At 45.0% G+C, this 24156-nt stretch overlaps 1 protein-coding gene across 1 annotated transcript in view; it reads right to left on the bottom strand.

Moving 5' to 3' along the window:
* Window positions 1-24156, bottom strand: part of BEST1 (bestrophin 1) — a 168236-nt gene that overhangs the window by 42459 nt on the left and 101621 nt on the right. Inside the window, exon 3 of the mRNA XM_069623899.1 lies at window positions 13096-13190. Within this exon, the coding sequence (XP_069480000.1) occupies window positions 13096-13190 (95 nt within the window). The remainder of the gene's footprint in view (window positions 1-13095; window positions 13191-24156) is intronic.

Genomic DNA, 24156 nt, shown 5'->3' with positions numbered 1-24156 from the left:
TGTTGGGGGGGTCTGAGTGGCCATAGTCACCACTTAGAAATGTATGAGCCTATAAAACGTATGAAGTTTGGAATTAACCCTAGTCCAGATGGGCTACCAATGTTCATTGATGTATTGCTACTGATTCTCAAACAAGTTTTTACTTACATTATCCAAAAGGGGGAAAGTCCCAAATCTATCCAAGTGAACCTTGTCACCCAAATTCATAAGCAAGAAAAAGCTCACCCTGATTGTGCAAACATTCACCCTATTTCACTTCTAAAAGTAGATGTTAAGATTCTGGCTTAGATATTTGATTTAAGACTGGGGAAGGTGATACCACAAGTCATTCATACAAATCAAATGGGTGTATTCTAGCATGCAACAGCTATGATAACATCAGGGATCTTAAAAATGTAATAAATATCCAAAAACGTACCTGAACATATTGCGGCCATCAGCATAGATGCCAAAAAGGCGAATGAACAGGGTCAACTTGGAGCACCTCTGCATTGTCCTACAAAAGCTTCACTTCAGCCACTCTTTCCTTACACTCTTTACAGCTCTATGTAGTAAGCTTAGAGCTCATAATAATATCCACTCAATTTAAAATCCGAAAGGGGCACTAGACTGGGGTGCCTACTGCCCACTGACATCTTCCTAGAACGACTTGCAGCTTTGATCCAAAAGGACAGTGAGATTTGGGGCATAAAGTTTGGTAGCTATCCCACCAAAGTAATTGTGCATGCTGATGACATGCAGGTCTTGCTGCCTGGTCCATAGTGATCCTACAAGTGCCTCTTTAATATCCTGAAGATATTCAGGGAAATTGTTTAATTTTAAAGTAATTGTATAAAAAACAGAACTATTTTTTTATTTTTATTTAGCATCAATTGGTTTACATTAAAACCTTAAACGGCAGAAAAAACAAAATCGAAAGGAAGAAAAAAAACACCACATTGAATATGAACATTACAAATAAAAAGAAACTGCTCAAAGTTCCGAGGTTCGGGTAGAGACCTCAAAAAGGAATTTCCTAATACAACACAGAGTGACCTAATTGTCCAAGGTTACAAAAATGTCCCTCAAAAAGTTAAAAAGTGCCAGAGTCAAGGATAGTTTCCTTCCGCATCTTAAAATTGACCACCACTCTTCCAGTGTTCTTAATTCAAATTCACCTAGGAATTTTCCCAACCATTTGTCTCTTAGAACTGCTAATGAATCACATCTCATAACCAAGTGGTACAGGGTTTCCGACCCATTACCACAAATTCGACAGGATAGTAGTCAATCCACCCGGGCCATTTTTCTTCTTTCTGTAACTTCCCATGTTGGATAAAGGTTCAACCGGAATCTTAAGAAGTTTTTCCTTTCCACTCTACAAGGGAACTTTTCCAGGTATGGAAGAACCGTGCCCCTTGTGTAAATTTCATCGCGCCCTGGGACAGCAATTTTATATGACCGCAACTTCTCCTGGGTCGAGATCCAATCGTGATCCAGGAGCTTTTTATTGACCCTAGTTGGATCTTCCGTTAACAGTTTTTCTGTTAGTACAATGTTTTCCAGAATACTTATACAAGTTTTCTGCCACGTTGTCAATGCCGGAACCTGTTTACTTGTTAGGCTTTTTTTATAATGGAAAATCTACTTCTGTCCTGTGGGTTAACACATTTGCTGTATAGAGCCAATGACTTCCATACCGTGGCAGTATACAGTGACGTTAGGCCCAGTTCCTTCCTTACACATTCAATTGGTATGGTCTTCGGAAGCCTCAAAACCCTTTTCCAAAAAAGTCCCTCCAGGGAGGACCAAACCTTAGGATTTATAAAAAAAAGTTTGCCTCCGCTGGATAAGTCAAAATTGGAGAGACTTTTAATTTATAGAAGTCTATAAGGGGTAGGCAGGAAAAGGAACAGTAGCGTTGGTTGATGAGCAAAGCTTGTGATGCTAAGTTTTTAACTTTGCTTCGCAGTCTAAGTACTCCTGGTCCATCATTAATACTATCATTTAGTGTGATCCCAAGATATACCGTTGATGAAACAACTGGAACTAGTTCTCCATTTAGGAACCACTTGAATTTCTTGCTCTTGTTTACTTGTTTGTTTGGTCCCAAGGTTAGGATTTTTTGATTTTGTTGGATTGATCCTAAGGGCATTTTCCTGAACATATAGCTCCAGAGCTCGCAGCTGTCATTGCAGGCCTATTTCAGTCTGATCCAGTAGTAATAGATTGTCTGCAAAAATCAGATGACCCACTGGTGATCCTGCGATCTTGAGCGGGAAGCTTCTTGTTGTTTTAAAGGCTTCAAACATATCTGATATAAACTAACAGAAGACCGTCAGTGCCAAGCGACACCCCTGTTTCAGACCATTTTGTGAAGGTATATTGTTTGACAGCGTTCCATTTCTGTCTAGTCTGATCCTGAGTGATGTTTCGTTGTGTAGGGCCTCCAGGGGTTCTCTCAGATCGTTTGGACATCCCCATTTTCTCAATTTGTTCCATAAAATTCTTCGATCCACAGAGTCGAATGCCTGTTCTAGGTCAACTGACGCAATATGGATGTACTTGAAGTTTTTTGTTTTACCATGCATTTTAGTATGTTAATAATAAACAGATTCAGAGTCGTGCCTATGCCTTTGCGGAAGCCCGACTGCCTTGGGTCTTGATGGATAGAAGCCCAGCTCCAAGCATTCAGTTGTCTCAAAACTACAGCCGCAAATATTTTTCCCACAACATCGAGTAGTGCAGAATTATTTCCACGCTCTTTAGCATGCTGTAGAGGTTTTTTTTTATTGAGAAAAGTGGGTCGAGTTACAGGCTTCTTCCTGCTTCTGTATTTACCTTGACTCTATTTAGTCAAATCTGAGGGGAAGTATCTAAGAATTTGTAATCTTTCCAAATTCTACAGACCACATAGAACACCGTTGTGTTTCAGTACAGGAAAACATTTTTTATTTGTTTAAGAATCATGGATCCTGTTTTTGCCTAAAAAAAACCTTTCTTTTTGCATATAAGCATTCAACATAATGTACATTAACACAACTTACATATAACACAATTCTCAAATTCAACATGGGTTAGTATCTATTGTGGCTACAACATTGTGCTATGGAGTTTTATATTCTCATGTGTCCATATTTTTAGAAATTAAAATTGGTTGTAGGAATTTCTCATAAAGAGCAAAAATAAACAGGGATGCAAAGACAGGAGACATCACATGGAATATTATTTGCAAAATCAAACAACATCAACCAGATTTTGGGTTCAACCAGCATCTTTTTGATCACACACACGGAGATCCACAGCTGAGGCATTGAGACGAAGCGTACTTGGATAACGCCCAATACTGACATCTGTCCCTGTCCCGGCTACTCAATAAGATTGTGAATGAATATGGGGTTGAATTTGAGAATTTTGTTATAATTAAGTTGTGATAATGTACGTTATGTTGTATGCTTTTATGCAAAAAGAAAGTTTTTTTAGGCAAAAACAGGTTCCATGATACTTAAACAAGAAAATAAAAAAAATAAAAATGTTTTCCTGTACTGAAACACAACGGTGTTCTATGTGGTCTGTAGAATTTTGAAAGATTACACATTCTTAGATGCTCCCCCTCGGATTTGACTAAATAGAGCCAAGGTAAACACAGAAGCAGGAAGAAGCATGTGACTCCCCCCACTTTTCTCATAGTAGAAGTACCCTTATGTCTCAGGCCTCTCGTTAATGAAACATTGATGGGTACCACCTTTTCATAATACGAGGTTTATTTATTTCCAAGTGGACAATTGTGCTGGCCTAGAGATGCTTTCAAATATCCCAGGTTCTGTATCACGAGTGATGCCACCCATATTTTGCTAAAACACACACATGAAATTAGTAAACATAAAATACTCGTGTCGAAGGTGGGGTAAACTGCTTTGAGGCAAAGTAAATGCAATACATATGACAATGTGGCCCAATCTACTTTAGTTGTTTGGAATTCCACCGTGTTCACCACCTTCTAAAATCTTGTCAGAAATATATAAGATCTTTACCGTTTTCTTGTGGGAGTAAGGGGTCAGATCGAAAATGATGACAATCTGATATCTGCCTTAGTTCGATCTCCTATGCCCATGATGAGAGGGGACATGCCTTTACTGTCTATTGCCCGATATTGACTGCCTCTACTGTTGCTCTGGCCTTCAGCATGCCCAAAATGGCTGCAATCCCTTTAAATGATCTGTTTAACGCCAGACAGAACGGTGCCACTGACTTCAGGGGCTCTCAGGTCTGACACACACCCACATAACATGTTACTTTTCTCTTGACACATCATTAAGCGAACACTTATATGAATGGGTGGACGTTGCCTGCATCCCATCTTATACCCCTCACTTGTGACCCTACCATGGGGTGGAATGGCTGCCCTGGGCTCGTGATGCTCCCTTGTTGGATCTGTCCAATACTCACGGCACTGTCTCACTTTGAGTTATATTGGGTCCATGTTACGAGGCCCCAATGTTATTTTTCATGGGTTACCGTTTATACGATTTTTCTGTTTTTAAGGGGATGCTTTATTTGCTTGTGCAAAGACTGCAAGCTGGGTTGTATTTCATGACTCTAAATTACTGTATGCCCTCTCCCGCTCGCCTATACATGGCAAACCAAGGGATTGGTGTACTTACCATACCAAGGCTTTATGATTGGTATGACATTCAATGCGACATGCTATATCATACTGGCCTGCTATGCTGTATTTGCAGGGGTGATCTGCTGCTCACGGTGGTATGATGGTCTCTCTTAATTGTATTACTCTTAACTTAACATTCAGGGGCTGGGGTACCCTATCAAGCCACAATGGCTTCTTAACCACGCTAGGGGCATAAAGGGGGATATTCTATTCCTACAAGAAACACACCTGTACACGGCTGAGTCTGATAAGTTGGATAGGCACTGGATGGGAGCAGCGACTCACTGCCCATTCCACGGGAAGCGTGGAGTATCCATTCTTGTACAAACACATGTTGGACACCAAAACAGACAAAGAGGGTAGATTTGCTTCTATCCAGGGCACACTGAATCATCACCACATTACCCTCTTGAATATATATATGCTCCGACTACAGACACCCCTGGCTTCTTTACACACACACACTAGCCGTCTGCACCCCCTAACTCAGACATCTGACGTTTATTGGTGGAGAACTCAATGTCGCCCTCGATCGACAATGGATTGGCAGTGTGCGGCATACCCTACACCACAACCTTTGAAAAAAACACTAACGCTCCTACACTGATGGCTGAGCTCCGACTGGTGGGTGCCTGGCGATATTGGCATGAGGATAAAACAGATGACACGTTTTTCTCACACCATCACCAAAGCTTCTGCTGGCTTGATTATATCATGCATATGGTTAAACACTGTACTATTCTGCCCATGAAACTGTCCGATCACCCGATCACGCACCTTACGTCCTACAACTTGTACGGTCAGATGAACTTCAGCGCACCCCATCCTGGCGCCTCAACTTGATGGCGCTCAACCATCCTGATTTTGTACAACACCTGGCAGACAAAACAGAGGCGTTTTGGCGAGAAAATCTGATGAATCCCACGTGCTCCGATGTTGGGATTCACTTGAGGGATACTTACGGGGACAGTGTATTTCACGGTGGGCATTTAAGCTGCACAACTGGAAATCACAGGAAAAAACACCCACTCGGAAATGATCACTAGATAAACGGGAACATAAAGTGTAACGGGATCTGACAACCTATACCTGCATGGTTTGCACAAGATCCGAACTAAGACGTATTTCAAGGTTAAGAGCTCAGAAAGCGTTTAATAAATGGTCTCACACATTATACATCGAAGGGGACAGACCACTCTGTATGATAGCACCAGCACTGTGTGTGGAGCAACGCGTACAGATTATTGACCCTATACGGGACAGCGCAGGGACTCTTTTAGTTGGTGGTAAAATAATCAATTGACGTTTCACAGAATGCTATATGGGTTCATATGCCGCACCCCCAGATAGAGATATGGGATTGGTACATGACTTGTTATGCCCTTTGCCTTTTTTGTCTATACCCCAGGTGACATGGACATACTCAACGTGCCAATTACTGATGAAGAAGTTCTTAGTGCGATTATGGGACTGGCCACTGGTAAAGCACCTGGCCCTGATGGCCTACCGACAGATATATACAAACAGCTGAGTGACATCATTGACCCCCAAATTGGGACAAGTGTTTAGAGAGGTGACTGAATCGAGACACCTCCCTAAATCCTTGCTTACAGCGACTATAGTGGTATTCCATAAAAAGGGATGTGACCCAACGCAATGCAGTTTGTATCATCCAATATCATTAATGACCGCAGATGTGAAAATACGAAGTGCCTTGAGAGGCTTATGCCAACTTTGATACACTAGGACCAGACTGATTTTATATTACAATATCACCCCTCCGACAACCTGCGCTGACTTCTGCACATGTTTGAGGGACCGCCGATCTGGATGATGTGATTGTGCCGTTAGATGCCGAGAAGGTCTTTTGACAGGGTATGGTGGGACGATATGTTCACTGTTCTCAGGAGGCTTGCTTCTCGGAGCAGTTTCTACACTTGGTTCACCTCGTATACGACACACCTCACGCCACAGTTGTCATCAATGTCCACACTTCTGAATCTTTTCTGCTTCACACTGTACGGGACAGGGCTGTCCCCTGTCGCCGCTACTAAACACACTCATGATCGAACCCTTAGCTATGAAGCTGCCTATGGATGAGGAATGCAGAACATAACCTATCCCTCTATGCAGATTCTATACTGCTCTATATTTAAGCAATATGACCCGAGCGGCGGGGGCATTACTTCGCTCGGGCTTATAACTATGGGCCCCGGGGCATTACCAGAGTCGGTAATGCCCCTGCCGCGAGGGTCATATTGCTATTAGTATCCCGGCCCGCAATATTTGCATGACCGGGGTACTAAAAGCAATTTTTTTCTGTCCCGAAACGCTGCCATGGAATCTTTTTCTGTCCCGAAATGGCCGCCGCCATGGAAAGGGAAAACGGAGTCCGTTTTCCCTTTCCATGGCGGTCATCGGGAGCGGACGCGCTGGGAACACATGTGTTCCCAGCGCGTTCGCTCCCAAAAAAGGATCAAGAAAAAGGTAAGTGGGGTTGGGAGGGAAAAAAAAATGTACCTGCGTCCCCGGCGGGGGACGAGGAAAGCCCAAGCCGTGTGGAGGCGCGGAGCGGGATGGCCCCGCTCCGAGTCTCCACACGGCTGGAGACTTCCCTCGTCCCCCGCCGGGGACGCAGAAGGCTGAGGGGTTGCCACGCCCCTCGACGGGGAAAAAGGCCGTGGAATCCCGACGGAGGGATTCCCGGCCGGGTATGGACCTGGCGAGAGCCAATCAGAATGCTTGTTTCATTCTGATTGTCTCTCGCCGGGGTACTAATAGTAAATACACACGCTCTGTCTCTGCCCACAATATGCACAATGATATTAGAATATGGACCAGTTGCAGGCTATTGCGTTAACTGGGACAAATCTGAACTTATGCCTTTACGACCAGACATACCCTGGGACCCCGGTGTTGTGGATCCCTTTTGGCTTCAGAGCCAACACATAAAATATCTATGGTTCAATGTAAACGCGTGTCTGTCGCATATAATCGATCTGAACTATACCTCAGTAGTTAAAAAGATAAAATTAGACCTCGAAAAATGGCAGGCAATACCACTTTCACTCACCGGATGAAAAAATGAGCTAAAAATTAACTCGATGCCGAAGCTTGTTTACTTAGCTACTATGATCCCTATGTCCCTGCCGAAGTGGTTGTATGATGATTTGGGAAGTCCACAGCAAAATTTAATGGGTGGGGCAAGAAAGCATGCCAACTCAAATTTATCCTTCAGGCCTCTGAGGCTAATGATGGATTGGCCCTCTCATCGTGAAAGGCCTACTGTCTCACAGCGCAAGTCTCCTGGGCCAAACTTTGGCTAAACACCAATGACATGACTAGCTGGCGGTCCATGGAATTACAGGTATTGCACCCGTTCACACCACGGGAAATTTTGCCTGTTCTGCCTAGAGGCCTTCCTAGATCGATTAAGGCTCACCCTGTCATAGGACCCACCATGACACAGTGGCACCGCATGCATACACTGACAGGATGTAATATGCATAACTTTCCGCCATGGATCAGCTTAAGGGCGCTTTGGATACCACAACTAAATACATTGTTGACAAACCACTGCCTGGACAGATGTATGTATCTGTGCGACGACTCGACAATCCTACCCTTTTCCGATGCTAGGGGTAGCCTGTGCCTCACTAATCATGACTGGCTCGTCTATATGTCCATAAAATCCATCTTATTTAAATATACCACAGCTGATTCTAGAGCGGTGGAGACAGACTACGAACATTTTATGATTTCTGCATACCACATAACCTCAAAAGAAATGGGACATTGGCGGAGATTTGGGCTGAAGACCTTCATACACCACGTTGCGTCAAAGACATATATGATGCCTTTGATGCAAATAAGAACATGTCATATAGTCTAAAGCACAGGGGAATGCAATATGAAATCATACAAAGAGCATACTACACACCCTCCAAACTACAAACTATGGGATTATCGCACTCACCTAACTGTTGGAGACAATCTGGAGCCATATTTTCTGGTCTTGCTCAGTCATACAACATTTTTGGGGTTTTGTATTTTGCTGCCTGACGAAAATGAAAGGCTGCGATGTTTCCATGGTGCCAATGACAGTTATTTCTACCTAAACAGCGTGGAGTGGCATGAAGACCCTCTAACATGCAAACTCATACATATCACGCTTTTCTCTGCACGGAAAGCCATCCTGTTGGGATGGAAATCGGTGGCTGCACTGGACAAACAGAAATGGCAGGGCTTATTGTCTAAGATCTGCGATGCGGAACGAGCCAGTATCCGAATTACGTCGTCTGTGGCTCACACCAACAGGTTTAGTGAAATAATTCAGGCTTTCCTCTGAATTATATGACCCTGTGACACATTATACATATTTCTGAGAGCATTATGAAACAGGTGTTATGATCTGCAAAGCACGATCATAGTAACTGGTCACAATCCGGCGTGAAGGGTTGGAAGGGATTGATCATTGATACATCCACTATCAGATCGTTAGGATGATAACCTTGCAATTGGCAACTGCACAATTAGGAGGTGGTGGGAATGGTGGAGGGGGTTGTTCTATGTTACATTTTGTATGGTCTAATGTACGCTTAAAGGTTATGCACGCAACAATATCTGTAAGCGTACAGGAGATTTGTTTTTGTATATGTTTATGCCCCAACATATTAATACAAAGATTACATTTTTGTTTAAACTAGTGATTGAAACTCACAGATGATGACAAACCTGGAAACCTGAAGAAGACTGGATCTGTAAAATGTGCAACATGGAACTTATCGAAGAAGAAGCCCAGGTTCTCCATCATTGCACCAAGTACAAAGACCTAAGAAGCTGCCATTCTGAAAGACTTGATAAGAAGATCACAAACTTCTATAAACTAGAAGATGAACAGAAAGTGCAAATTCTCTTGGGTGAAAACAGCAAGAGAAGATAAGCTTCAGAATGCCCAGCAACACGTATTTTTGTATTTGTATTTATTTGACAAACAGGATTAGAAATTACTTACAAAAACAACTTTACATATAGAGGAGGCATTGCCACGAAGGGTGCCTGTAAAATAGCACAAAGATGAGAACACACAGTGAACCTGTTTATGAAGGTGTAAAAACAAAGCGAGACAAAACAAAACAGACAGAAACAAAATACATAAGAAACAGGTGACTTAATAAGGTAACATAAGCCTAAGGGGGCAAGCGCTTCAAACTAAAGAGGAGTACTATATAAATATATATAAAATTACATTATTTGAGTGCAGAGGATTGGAGGAAACAAGATGGTGAGTAAACAAAGATACAATCAGGAAGGTACTGAGGAGCAAGACCATTGCTAGCTTTGGTTGCTAGGAGAAGGAACTTGAAAAGAGAGCGGTTGTGCACGGTTAGAGCCAATCCAGCATGTTGTGTGTAGAAGTAGGGAACGATCGAGGTAGTTTGCAGAGAATGCGGGTAGCAAAGCTGAGGACTTTGTTTAGAGGGAGGAAGGAGTGAAGAGGAAGGTTTAAGCAGTAGTCAAGTTTGCTGACCATGAGAGTGGAGGTTAAAGTTTTCGTAGAGTTTCCAGTTAGAAATTGATGAATTTTCTGAATAATGAGGTTTTAAAGGTGGGAAAGGAGAACAAGATTTGACATTCATCAGCAAAGTGGTGATAGTGAAAAACCAAGGGATGAGATAAGTCTGCCTAGAGTAGTGGTTTAGAGGGTGAAGAACAGAGATGCAAGGATTGATCCTGGGGGGATGCCGACAAGGAGAGGGATGGAGTCAGAGGTTTGCAAATTCCAGGCGATATTAAAAGATTGACCTTCCAGGTAGGAAGTGATTTAGGCGACAGCAGGTTTGTGAAACACAAAGTTCTGGAGAGTGTGGAGGAAAAAGGAGTGGTAAACAGTGTTGAAAGTGGCAGAGAGTTCCAAAAGGATGAGTATAGAAGAATGTTTGGAGTGTTGAGCATCAGAGAGACAGTTGGAGACATGCATGAGTGCAGTCTCGGTGGAGTCTTTACTACGGAAGCCAGTTTGAAGTGGATCGCCAATGCCATTATCTCAATGTACTTAGTGTTCCAGTTGAAGACCACCCACTTACAGACCTATGAATAATGGGGAAAGAGGGGAACTGGCAATAGTTAGCCAGGATGTTTGGGTCAGCTGAGGGTTTCTTCAATAGGAGTAGGACAGTTATAGATTTGAAGGAGGCAGGGCAGAGTCCAGTGGAGAGAGAGAGGTTAAAGAGCTCAAATGGATAGGGGCAAGTGATTGAGACTAGGGCCTCATTATGAGGTTGGCGATGCAGGAATAAAGTGGCAGTAATTCCGTAACCACCACGTTTCCGGCACTGCCGAATTGTACATTTGGCGGAATTACCACTGGTGGTAATTCTGATGATTTTTGGAGGAAAAGTGGAGGATTTACCACCAGCTGGATGACAAAAATGCCCAATGGAGTCCATAAATGGGGACTTACACTGCCTTACCACCACTTGCAATCCCATGCTCAACCCATGGGACTAAGTGGTGGGAACAGTAATTATGTTTGGCAGTATTCCGGCCGATTTACTGCCGGAATACTACCAGACTTGTAATGAGGCCCTTCTTTGACCATTTGGCCATTTGAGGAGAAAATGTGTCAATGAGAGTGCACGATCGTTTGCCACTGCAAAGGATGGGTGCTAATTCAATAGGAGGAATAGCAGAGAAATAGTTAAGGGTAGAAGAGGCAGCGGGCAAGGTGGTGGACAGAAGGATGGCTGGAGAGAGAAGAGGGCTTTGAGAGTGTCACGAATTTGAGAGATTTTAGAGGCAAAGTTTTGAGCACAGCCATTGCAGAAAGGGAAGAAGCAAGGATATTGTCTTGGGAGGTATGAGCAAAGCTTGAAGCGTAGATTAAAGGTTTCTGGGTGATTACGAAAGAAGCAGATTAGGTTTATGAAGTAGGAGGAATTTTCATAGACCAGTACAGAGGTGAGGACAGGAGGGGTTCCATTGGTGGTGAGGAGTACGGTAGCATTTTGCGCCAGTGTTGTAGGTCACAGTGCATGTTTGCTTTGACGGATTGACTCTCAGAGGTGATTGAGGGCTGAGGATGGAACGGGAAGTGCGAGCAGGATAGTGTTAGTCAAAGGGAGTCATAAGTGCATAGTGAAATTCAAAACATGCATGGTCAATGCAAGATGCATGCATAGGGGAGGGGTACAGAAGAGAGGTCCTCTCGTCATCACGCCAAGGGGCAAGAGAGTACTGCCTGAATTTCCTCTTGGTCATTGAAGAGCAGAGATGAGGAGTAGAAGGTGGAGGGATGGAGATGTTAAAGTGAACAATAGAGTGATCAGAGGGAGAGGGGTCAGGAGGTCGGATGGGGCGAGCAAATTAGAGACAAAGGCAAGATCAAGAGAGCCCCCACCAGAGGTGCTAGGCTGATGGTGGTGGGAGTAGAGCGAGTGGTGAGACAGGAGGAGTTACGTTCAAGGCAGGTGGCTGCAGAGGTCTTGGGAAGGTGAAAGTCCCCTTATATAACAGTGGGGATATCCGTAGGAAGTAACTCAAAGACAATAGTCAGATCAGGAGTTGGGAGGTCCAGGTGGTCGACAGAGTGCCAGAGCAAAGAGGGAGTAGGAGGGAGGAGTTGAATAGTGGCATATTCAAAAGATCAAGAATTGATGTCGACGGGTCGACAGGGGCAATGTTGAGGGCCTTATTGATGGGGAACCCCCACACCACCGCACTTCCCAACAGGTCGGGGAGAGGTAGCAGAGTCAGTGTCACCACATAAGACACCCAAATACCTTAAACCATCCAGGGTGACCTTACGCTTAGCAGACGTTGAGACACTAACAAATATATGGGCACATTACAACCATAGTAGACACTGCCCTTTTATAAATGATTAATATTGATCAAGTTTGTGATAGGAATGATTAATCTCAGATTTGGCAATAATTGCTATGTTTCTGAAGCCAACACAGAATTATTGCATTGCACCATCTAATGAATAACTCTTGGCACTTCGAAATCCAATGCCTTGTACAATCTCATTATATGTTTTAAGTCATAAACACTTGGATTGTATTCGATTATTCGTGAGATTTTACTGGTATGGGTTTTTCCATGGAACCATATTTGTGCTGTTGACTTTAAAGTGTAACCATAGCGCCCTCTGCTGGCGAAAAAGCACTGCAGCACCCTGAAAGTCCGACCACCAAAGCCCAGCCTAATATCACCTTTGGCCTCATACTATTATGGGGTCTTCCAGTGCCTGAGCATTTCTGGCGTTAAACGGTAGGGTGTGCTCTAGAGCAAATTGGCAGTGGCTACATTTGGGTTTGAACTGCCTGACCCAGCAGGGCACCTCTAAAATCGCAGGCAGGGGGAGGTGTTGGGGGTCGGGTGGTAGGGGCAGGGGCAGAGGCAGAGGATGCCCCGACAAGTGTGCACACGTCTCGCAACCTTACCCAGCACAAAGGACACCGGGATGAGTTCCAGGTAATTGTCGCAGTAAAGCGCCAGCTTCTCAAATTGTGAGCGTTGTGGTTTGTTCAGGATCAGCCTAAGAGAAAAAGGAGACAGGTGAGCTGCAACCAGGAGTCACCTGGCACCAGCATGGGCAGGCCCGATCACTGACAGTAGCAGCATGCCATTCCGTGACTTTATAGGTACCAGTATAATCCCAGTATAACTGGAATGGTCGACCAGATCACAGTGTGACTTGGCAGCCCAGAAAATAATGTGAACGTATATGGCAAATTGACATTGAAACACAATTATAAATGTGGAAGTGCAAGAAATCCTAGATAAAAATACTGCGTTGCATCACACCTAACACTGTGACATTTTATAGCATCACATGTATTAGTGCTTATTTTCATGACATCCAGAATACGAATGAGGCACAACATCACTGACATTCAATAAGAAGGAGGATGGGTAAATGATGGCCATACATGAAGTGAGAACACATTTCAAAATGTGAAAGTTACTCACCATATTGACTACTGTACTTAGGGGAGCCGACTTATGAATTTCCCGGGGGGGGGGGGGGGGCCCAAATACAGGAAGTGATATCACTGGCAGATATATGACCGCAAATTTGCATGTAGTCGCCAACTTGGTGCAACGGCGCGCGGGGGGGCGGGTGTTGGCGCACGCAGCGCAGAACAGTGGAAACATTGGCTAGCATGCACTGCATATACTAAAGTCAAGAAAGAAGGAGATTTAAGCCTTTGAGTTGCATTCCAGTAAAACATCACTGCCCCTACTCCACCGCTCTATAATCGTCCAGCAACACAACTAGGATGGGAGAATGAAATGCTTGCTAAACAGAAGGTACAGCTGCAAGGTGGAGTACCACCACCAGCAAAAAAAAAAGTTCCCAATTCAAGGGAAACGAGAAGTAAAGACGTTTCCCGATGATTAAAAAGTACCAAGCAAGACGTGTGTGGTGCCATAGTTCAGTAAAACATCATCAACAATTCAAACTTACAATAGTGCTGCTGTAGATTGGCCAGCCACAAGTGACATTTGCTAAGATGTTACCTCTGGGTAATCAGATAGAGTTAGGGATGTAGCTTAATCTTAAACCTTTCAGTGGACACATCAGATGCGCTGCTGAAGTATAATGCAATCCTGGCTGAAGTATAATGCAATCCTGGCTGAAGTATAATGCAATCAAGTGTGGTTTCAGACTTGGGGGGAAGAGTGTTAACTGCTTTTAACATTGTAGTTACCCAGGCTCAGCCTGCACCCAGGTGATGTTTGGGACTGATGGAAGCACTCGCGTCTAAATGTTGTAGCCATGGTTGTCTCCATGTTTTAAAAACTCCCACTTTCCAGGTTTTCAACATTCATTTGAAACACCGCTTATAAAAAAATGAAGGAGTAAGTAAAAAAGCCAATGCTGAAAAGCCTATTTCGCACAAGTAGTAAGACCCAAAGGGTAAGAGTGACTGTATAGCAGAACATGCGAATGTAGGATACTCCAGGATTACCTTCAGTCAAAATTCACCCACTGCAATGTTCCTAAATTCAGATTGCAGAGTAGTGTCCGACTGAACCTCAATCAGCTCTTCCTGGGCATCAAATGAATGATGCACCACCTCCTCTGCCAGAGAAGTCTGCATCACCCAGTCATTAATGCCAGCATTTACTTCAAGGAAGTATTCATCAAAGCTAGACCTTAATGTTGCTAGGTGGCTTGCCCAGCTCCAACTGTTCTTTTGCAAAGGTCTAGCTTCCTCTTGAAGGCAAATACTTTTTTATTCATTCTTTCCTCTGTGTTCCCATGTCCACAGGAATGCCCCCAAAGGTGGGATTGGAAGTTTCTGGGGTGGTGAGTTCTAGTGGTCTTAGTTTCCTTTATAAAATACACAAATCACATAGTATGTCAACCAGACAATGTATCATTGTGTACAGCTTAAAGGGGGCCACCTGACCCAAAGCAGCACACTAGGAGATGTATTTTGGAAAAATCAACATTGTAAACACACCTCTAGTTTAGATTGTAAAGAGTGCTTGTGCTGCAATTACAAGCACCCAGTTAATAAAGTCCAGACTTAAAACACTTGATCAGCATTCAGTGAGTAAAATAACCTTATAAAAGTAAAATGCAGCTTTGCATAAAATTACAGAGAATTTTGGGATCATCAGGCACTGGCAAGCTGGCTCTGCTGTTGCTGTGGGAGAAGTGAGACTTGCAATGGCGACAAATTTAAGGTCAATAGCTGCCGTTTATCACAAGATGGGAGGCCAGCATAGATCTTAACCACTGAATGCCCACTGAACAGCTATAAACCCTTCTATGTCAGCAATAGGCTGATGTAGAGGAACCAGTGTTAGAAAGCAATGAGGTAATTATACTGTACCATATCCCGTGGGAGGTGATGCCCCCCAAGACTCAGTGAAGGCCCCTTGTGTCAAAAGGTTGAAAAGTCCTGCCGTCTCAGTCCCCACAGTCCTAACTTCACCCCCGCTTAGAGTGGAAGCAGTCTGCGGCACACAGCTTGTAATGCAAATCGCACATTTTAAGCGTCAGGACAAAAAACAGAGAACTGAATACATTGCTGAGGTAAATTAGTTCTGACTGGCAACACTGGTAATACCGTATAGAGCCATATTATTGCACCGCCCAACTATGGGTTTGAGGGCAAAGGTGGAGGAAAATCCTCCAGCAAGAAGCTGGAGGTATTTCCTCCACCATACCGCCCAAAATAGAACAATTTGGGATATTACCACCAGCAAAATTACTACCAGCAGTAATACCGCTGAAATCAACCATGGAGTCCTATGGACTCCAATTAATGGGGACTAACACTGCCTACCACCACTTGTAATCCGGCAGTAATACCGCCAGACCAAGTGGCAGTAATGGTAGTACAGTTTGGTGGTATCTCAGCAGATTTACAGGCCACACAGAGACATCACCTCTCTCCATGTTGTCTTTTATTGTAAAGTGGATTACCAGGTTTCAGACCTGTAAAATACCCCTGTCTCCTCAGGTGACTCAGACCCCCACCATTCCATCCTACATAAACTTGATGCCCCCAGGCTGTTGATCTTCTAGTCTACTTTTATTCTACCCATGTAGATCCAGGAACGTCATACTCCTGTTACTTTCATGGATTATTTTACTTCCTGTTACTTAAAGCCAGGGGTCTTAAACATGTGGCTCTCCAGATGTTTTGGACTACGACTCCTATGATCCATCACCATTGACTATGCTGGCTGGGGCTGATGAGCATTGTAGTCCAACACATCTGCAGAGCTAAAGGTTGCAGAACCCGGCTTCCAAGCAGAGGCCTGGAACTCCATACTGCCACAAGCACCTTATCATTTGACTCTGGCTCTGAAATAGAGACTTTATGCCGGCCCTTTACCCACAAACACTGGTTGTTAATATTATACCTTGGAGCTGCACGCGTTAATAGCACTAGTGCAAGAAACAGACGTTCAGGATGGGCGGTAAAAAGACTTCTGTGGGTCGTATGCGGCCTATGAGTTCACAGGGTTTGGTTGACCAGGGAATAGCACACGAGGCATGGAGTTGGGACAGGATGGCAGGTTAGCTGCTGGCAACCTTTCAGGTGGCAACCGTAAACCCATGAAGAGGGAGCGGAGATGTGCAGTGCTTCTTTGCCCCCCTGATTCTCTGATTTGTCAGAGCTACATTTTCAAAGCCTCTCTCTGAATGGAGCAAGAGTGCATTCATCTCTCAGTTGACTCACACAGTTATTGTTCTGTCTGCGTCTTTCATTTGTTATAAAACAGCACCCAAGGTTGGTGGCTCTCAGGGGGTAGGGAGCCTGGGACGCTCCAAGGACAATGAACTGGCAGCCAGGGGGTTTTAGCAATGCGCTACTTTTGTAAACAAAATGAACCCCCCAAAAATCTTTTTTTTGTGACTGCACTAGTAAATCATCAAGAATCGATGACTGGGAGAGAGGCTGCAGGGGAGCGACTCCCCCTAATTTGTATGGTAGAGTAGCACAGATAGGAGAAAGAGGTTGGTTGGCTCTCGACTTACATCTACCTGTTCAGTAGCACACCTGGGAGTGGGTAGTTGAACTGGCTTTGGGGTCCCCTTTTCTCTGTGATAGCATACTCTTGAGGGCATAGTTTTTTTAATGAACATTTAATTGCAACTGCATGTGCATACCAAGTGCTTAATTTGTAAAACAGTAGGTGCCTGTGCCCAAATATGTTCTAGCACTTCTGTGACACTTGGGCAGTTCCACACCACTGCTGCCACCCAAGGTCGGACTGGGACAAGAAATAGGCCCGGTCACCCAAAAAAAAATGGCCCACCCCTCGCCTCACGACACTTGACCTCTGATGATATCACCGGAAGTGATGTAATTTGACCCCACACCAAAGTGACATCCCGGGAAGCGATGAAACACAACCTTTCACCCTTTGACAAAATAGGAAGTGGCATCAAATAGCATTGTTCCTAAGTAAACTACACTACGAAAAATATGGTTATGATTACACTAAGGTGATATACATTTCATACAAGAATGGATCACCATACGTATCATTAATATCTGTGTGTATAGATCCATATTGTCAAAATACTGTGACTCCAAGCAGATGTCCAAGGCCACATGATAATATGGTATTATATAGCACTTACCCTTAAGCTCTTTTTTATAGAACAAATATGCATACAATATCACCCAACCTGTGTTGGTACTTATATCGACCCAAGAAGGATGAAAGGTTTTTGAAGAATAAAAAATGAAAAAATAAATTGGAAAAAAATGGATTTTTCTGAATGTTTTTTTTCAAACCGGCCCAATCATGGCCTGAAACCGGCCCTTACTCCCCAGGGACGATTTCGGGCCGTCCAGGGGCCAATCCGACCCTGCTGCAACCACCCATAGTGGGACAGAGGCCGGGCCTTTGTGGGGCCTCAGGTTCCATTAGGAGCCTATTCATGAAGACAAAAAAAGCACACGCATTCTTTTGCCGCGATGACCATCATCAAGGCAAAATAAGGTGTGCGCTTTTTCTTTTGTCTTCGTTAATAGGCTCCTAATGGAGCCTGATACCTCACAAAGGCCCGGACCCTGTCGCACTAAGCATATGTGGCAGGGGCCGTGGATCGGGCTTCTGCTTATTAATGAAGCAACAGCCCGATCCTTTGGTCATTTATCCTCTTTTTTTCAAACTGTGGATGCGCGCCCCCCTGGGCATGAGGCTGCCGTCCACCAGAGGGGCGCGCCCCACAGTTTGAATACCGCTGCCCTAAGCCCTCCCCTCCAGGACCATATACCAATGAGTCCTAGAGTGGAGGGCTTAATCGCACATCCGGCCGGAGAGAAGTCATGCAGTATCGAATGAAAGGGCCATCGATGCTGCATCACTTCTCTCCGGCCGGGGGGGGGCTCAGCCCCGACTTGATTTTGCTGGGGGGGGCTCAGGCCCCGGAGCCCCCCCGTACTCGGTGCCCCTGACTGTACTCCTAGCACATTGGGCCTCATTAGACATTTTGCGGTATTTCGGCGGTAAAGCTGCCGAAATACTGCCAAATGCAATAACCATTACCGCCACTTGGTCCCACGGATTTAAGGCAGGATTACAAGTGGTGTTGGGGTGGTGTAAATCCCCATTTTTCTTAACTCCATAGGACTGCATGGGGATTTCGGCATAATTCCTGCTGGCGCTAATTCTGCTGATTTTTGGCATTAAGGTGGCCGATTTCTCTCCAGCTTTGTGCTGGAGGAAAATCCTCCACCTTACCACCAAACCTGGAGTACGGCGGTGCGTTAATGCAGCAATAACGGAATTGCCGCCACGTTACCGCTGTTTTTACTGCACCAACGTACTTATAACGAGGCCCATAGTCCCAATTCCTCCATACTTATGGGATGTTGTCCCTGGGAAGGGGACTGGAGCAGGATGTTCGGTGGCATGATTAAAAATCAAAACAGCACTAGGCGAATGTGCCACTAAGGCTCAGCTAAAGAACTCTCAGGCATGTTTCATGCTACAACCATTAATTGTGCACACATGGCAACTTATTGGGAGGAGTGGGGAGGGTGTATAGAAGAAAGGGGGCTGTGGACTAGTTGTCCAGTAACAATTGCCACTTTGGCCTGAACCAGATGTGCATGAGAGCCTTTAGGATAGGGTTGACAGGTGACCCCATGTCATGAGAGGTTCCCTACTCCACTGTTGGACTTTGCTTTTATCTCCTTTTAGTCAAGTAAAGTGACCAAACACTACAACTCCCAGCAGGCAATTGTTGGTGAAGTGAAAGCCCAGTACTGGGCCCTGGTGTCCCTCCTGGCATGGAATCATCTGGCAACCCGACCTTAGGAGGAGAAAGGATCTTGTACTGATAGCACTGCAGTATGTAGGTAACGACCCACTTTTCAATCAAGGCTTTAGAGGTCCCGAGACTCAGGGCCAAGCCTCTGTATGTCACAAACAGATGTTCTAAAGCGATGTGATAATTGGTACACTTCAAGTAAACGCTGGAAACCCAGATCACATCTAAGATGTTGCAAATGATCTCCAGCTCCAAGAACGGGCCCAGAAAACGACTGCAAGGGAAATCTCTTGGTTGAGGTGGAAATCAGACTCCACCTTCGGCAAAAGAGAGTGCAGTATTCAAAGCACTACCTTCTACTTTTAGCAAATGAGTTGACCTCAGACTAGAACAACCCTACCCTATATTCAGACATAAGATACTCAATTGGCTACACACTAACCACACCTAACTGCCAAACTACACGTCTATCTCTCCAGCCCCTACACGACCCTTTGTTCCCTCAAACTACACTGTAGATTGGTTAACTATACACGCATGGTCGTCTGTTCTGTCATATTTGCATGCACCATGGATACACGTTAACGTAGACATGTAAGGTTGTATATACATATCTGTATATGTATGTGTGCATATATTGTTACTCACGATAATGTCTCCTTGACTTACCAAGACCATTGCTTCGCATTTAATGTATCTTGTACCTGTATATTTGCTCCTACTGCAATCACTGCTCTATGTATTGCTACCTTGTACTGTAACTAAGTTTTAAGATTTCTTGTTTCTATTGCGCCCGTCTACCTAAGGGCTTGGTGCACATTACCAAACAAATAAACAAACAAACAAACAAACAAACAAACAAACAAACAAACAAACAAATCAGATGGAGATTACTGAAACAGAGAGCACAAAGTTCGAGCCAGAAGTGATAACCAGAAGAACCACAGTCTTCCACGTCACCGGGTTGAACACTGCCATCGTCGTGGGCTCAAAGGGTGTGTGTGGCAGAGCCGAAAGCACTACAACCAAATACCAAGAGGGATGTGGCTTACAAACAGATAGAGATGTCCATTTAAGTGCCTTTTGATGACTGGATTACCCATAAAACAATTGTCGAGCCCTTATTTGGGTAAACACCATAGACCCTGCAAGAGTCCAGCTTAATCCAATAACTAGTCAGGGATAAACTGAAAAAAAGGACAAGGCCAGAGAAACCTTGCAGTGTTGCCCTGGTTGTCCTGGCATCAGTGGCAGCAGATGGTGCATTTGCTGGTGCACTGGCACTTAGTGTAATTCTTACCAAGGAGGGAGTTTAAGGGGATGGGGGAAGAACGAGCCCCCTCTTATGAGACAATAGATCGACCCCCAATGCCAGCATTATAGGTTGCTGACAGGAAAAAACAAAGTGCTGGCCAGTCAACTGGAGAAGGGACACAACCCCCAGCGAATCAGGCCTATGACCCCTCCAGGGGAAGTAAAGGGGACCTTCCTGTTCTGAAGGGTTGCAGAAAGGTTGATTATTGAAGGAAGAATGGGGCCAGGGTATGAATGGGACGCTCCCACTCGAGAGGGACTTGGCTCAGTCTGTTCAGGAAATCTGTCTGAACATTTAGCACAGCTGCCAGGGGAGCCGCTACAGGGTACACCTTTTTCTGAATGCATCGCTCCCACAATTCTACCGTCAGCTTGCAAGGGGCCCTAGTGCCACGTGCTTGTTCAAGTGACATATTTAAGTTGTGCTATTTGATATGATATGATAGTTTATTTATATAGCGCCTATACACAAAGTGTTTCAAAGTGCTTCAAGGAGGGAGGGAACATAGGAAAATACAGTACATTCAGTTAAAAGTCCTTGAAGCAATACAGAATGTGAAAAATAACTATCGTAATAGGCCTGTCGATATTTCTGATAGTGCAAGTGCAAGAAAAAACAGGTAAGGCAAGAGGTAGTGGAAACGAGGGATTAACAAAGCAAGCAGTAACATTACTATGTCTGACGACAATTGATGTAGTGCAGGAGGTATACAAGAGGAGGGTTGGGAGGGGGGGCACGGTGGGATATGAGGGGGAGGGAGAAGAACAGGGCACGCTACTGAGCAAATTTATCACAGATAAATTTAAAAAGCAGGGGAGGGGGGATGGAGAACAAGGGCGTAGGAGGGGAGACAGACAAGCTACTATAAAAAGTCAAGGAACAGCTGATAGGAGTAAGTGCTAGGAGGGGAAGGCCTCGAGAGAGTGTCCAGGTCCCCAGAGGAGGGGGAGATGCAGGCAAGTGAGAGTAGGAAGTAGAGTGGGTAGAAGTAGAGGGTGGGTTTGTGGTACCAAGCACAGAGAACAAAGGAGGCAAGCACCCCAAGAAAGCGTGAGTAGAGTCTACACGGAACAGAGGGCGGATGGTCACGTATGGAGGGGTGGTAGGTGCATGCCGTAGACATATGTTTGCATTGCCAGGCAGTGGCGTGAACCAAGTCTCGGCAAAGGCAGACAGCTGACACACTTGCAGGGGTGAGATGAGAAGGGGTTGCAAGACGACCAGCGGGGAGTGGGAGAAATGCAAAAGGGGGGGAGTGGGGGGGGGATAAGATGCAGATGGATCAGAAGAAGTGTACATGGCACAGGTTATGTCGCACAGAAGTAGCAGTACACGGTAAGTCAAAACAGTGAATTCAAACGGTGGAATCATGCATAGATAATGGACAAAACCTTTGCAATGCGTCTGATTAGAGGAATGGGTGAAACATGCATGAAATACGTGTAATTCCCACCAATGTCAGATGTGCGGCATAGAATAATAAAAAGCGCATAAACAACTTCCACAGTATTTATCAGTGTTGAGTTCCAAGATTCCGCCGAAGTGGAAATAAGGACTATTGATGATAGGTTCACAGAAGGTTGAAAGGCGTGCAAAAAACATGTGCCAATATCGAGAATGTTTGTTGGGGCACTGAGGGTCGGATCCATTGGCAGGAGGCGAGGATTCGGTAGCAAAGAGACAAGAGGTGGAGGGCGGTGAAAGAGTCACGTTGGTGCAGCACAATTGATGCTGCATAGTCAAATTCACTTTGGTGCTGGGTTTTTCGGAATGATACAAGTGGTAGATGGAGGAGGGGGAGATAGACCAGAGGGGATATTATAGATGTAGGCATGGAACAAGGAGGGGAAAGGGTAGGTTTGTGCACATTTTACCTCTGCGCAGTGACCCTTCATTAGGTGTTGCAATGAGCGCTGGATGACCAGGAGCGTAGGTGGAGGCAAGTCCATGGAAAGGATATTTAGCAAGATCAACACCATGTGGCCTTAGTCTGAGGGCAGAAAAGCTTTTCGAGCAAGCCAGGAATATTGCATTGAACTCAACAACATTTATCTGGAGAGCCCGAGCCTGAGTGGACCAGAAATTGTGATCCTCTGAGTCCCCCAGTAGCCCCTCCTCCCCCAGCCGAGGAGCAAGGAGGTGGTGGAGATTGTCACTGTTATAACAAAAGGAACCCCGATAGTGAAATTGACTTCCTCCATCCACCTGCGCAGTCCACCTTCCTTGACCGCATCCAGCACTGAGACCAAAGTAATCTAGGCCTGATACTCCTAAAACAAATAACTCCCTAGGTGAAACTGGGTCTCTTATGTAGAGCCGCACCTGCTGGATCATCAGGAGGAACTAAGGCATAAGGTCTAGAACCTTTTGGCCCTCAAACGATGTGCACATCTGACCGCATGGCCATGTCTCTGATAGGAGGCAGAGAAGCGCTGCCCAACCGAGCGTCCCAAAGCAAACCAAGGTAGTGAATTCCCTTAAATGTGACTAGAGAAGACTTGTTGCATTTGATTGACAGATCCAGTGCACGAACCAACTCCAGTGTGGAGTGACAGGACCAAAGAACTCTCTCCTGAATGGAGGCCCTGACGAGCCAGGCCTCCAGGTACATGCCGTCACGCTGTTGCCTCAGAAAAGTTGTTGTCACCACCACCATCACCTTCATGAAGACCTTAGATGCTGCACCAAGACCAAAGCGGAACGCCTTGAAATGGAGGTCCCCCATGGAGACCAGCAGGGACTTATGATGCAACACACACACACACACAGCAGTCTGTATCAAAAGTGAACTATAGACAGAGCCCAGTGGTCCAACGTCATACGAAACCGTGATGGGAGCAGAGAAAACATTGAGCCCTCTAAGAAATTATAATGCGGAGGATGGCACTAAATGTAAATTATTCAACTTGGATGCCAATAATGATGCCCAGACAAAGAAGGGTTTTGGACCGTTGCCACTTAATGTGCAGTGCCCTTCAGGGGGTGTCACCTCTTTTGGAGTCTTGGGATTTGTTTTGAAATCGCCTGAAACCCAGTCATGATCTACAACAAACCCCTTTCTGGCATGGGGATGTTGAATGCTTTCGAGAGAGTTTTGTAATGGCTGAATTAATTGCCAGGATGTTAGACATCTCTTTGAAAAGCTCTCCATCTGTCATGGGGTGGAAGAGAGGGAGACTATCAAATGGAAAGACTCTCACTGTGTCTTGTTCCACTTGAATCAGCTTGCCAGCAAGGAGCCAGGCAAGCTTGCGGACATCCAAGCCTAGGCAGATGCCCCTCACTGCTGTGTCATCATGATCGCCTTAGGCCTGAATGCATTAGAGTTTGCTTATCTGAATTGCAGCGCACAGTTGACGTAAACCTTTTTGCTCCAAGCATCTAGGTGACGTAGAAGATGAGGACAGAGGCTTGCCCTATACCAATGATGCC

The sequence above is a fragment of the Ambystoma mexicanum genome, chromosome 11 (assembly GCF_040938575.1).
Source record: "Ambystoma mexicanum isolate Mex_15411 chromosome 11, UKY_AmexF1_1, whole genome shotgun sequence".
Lineage (NCBI taxonomy): Eukaryota > Metazoa > Chordata > Amphibia > Caudata > Ambystomatidae > Ambystoma > Ambystoma mexicanum.
This window is presented reverse-complemented; position numbering and strand designations above follow the sequence as displayed.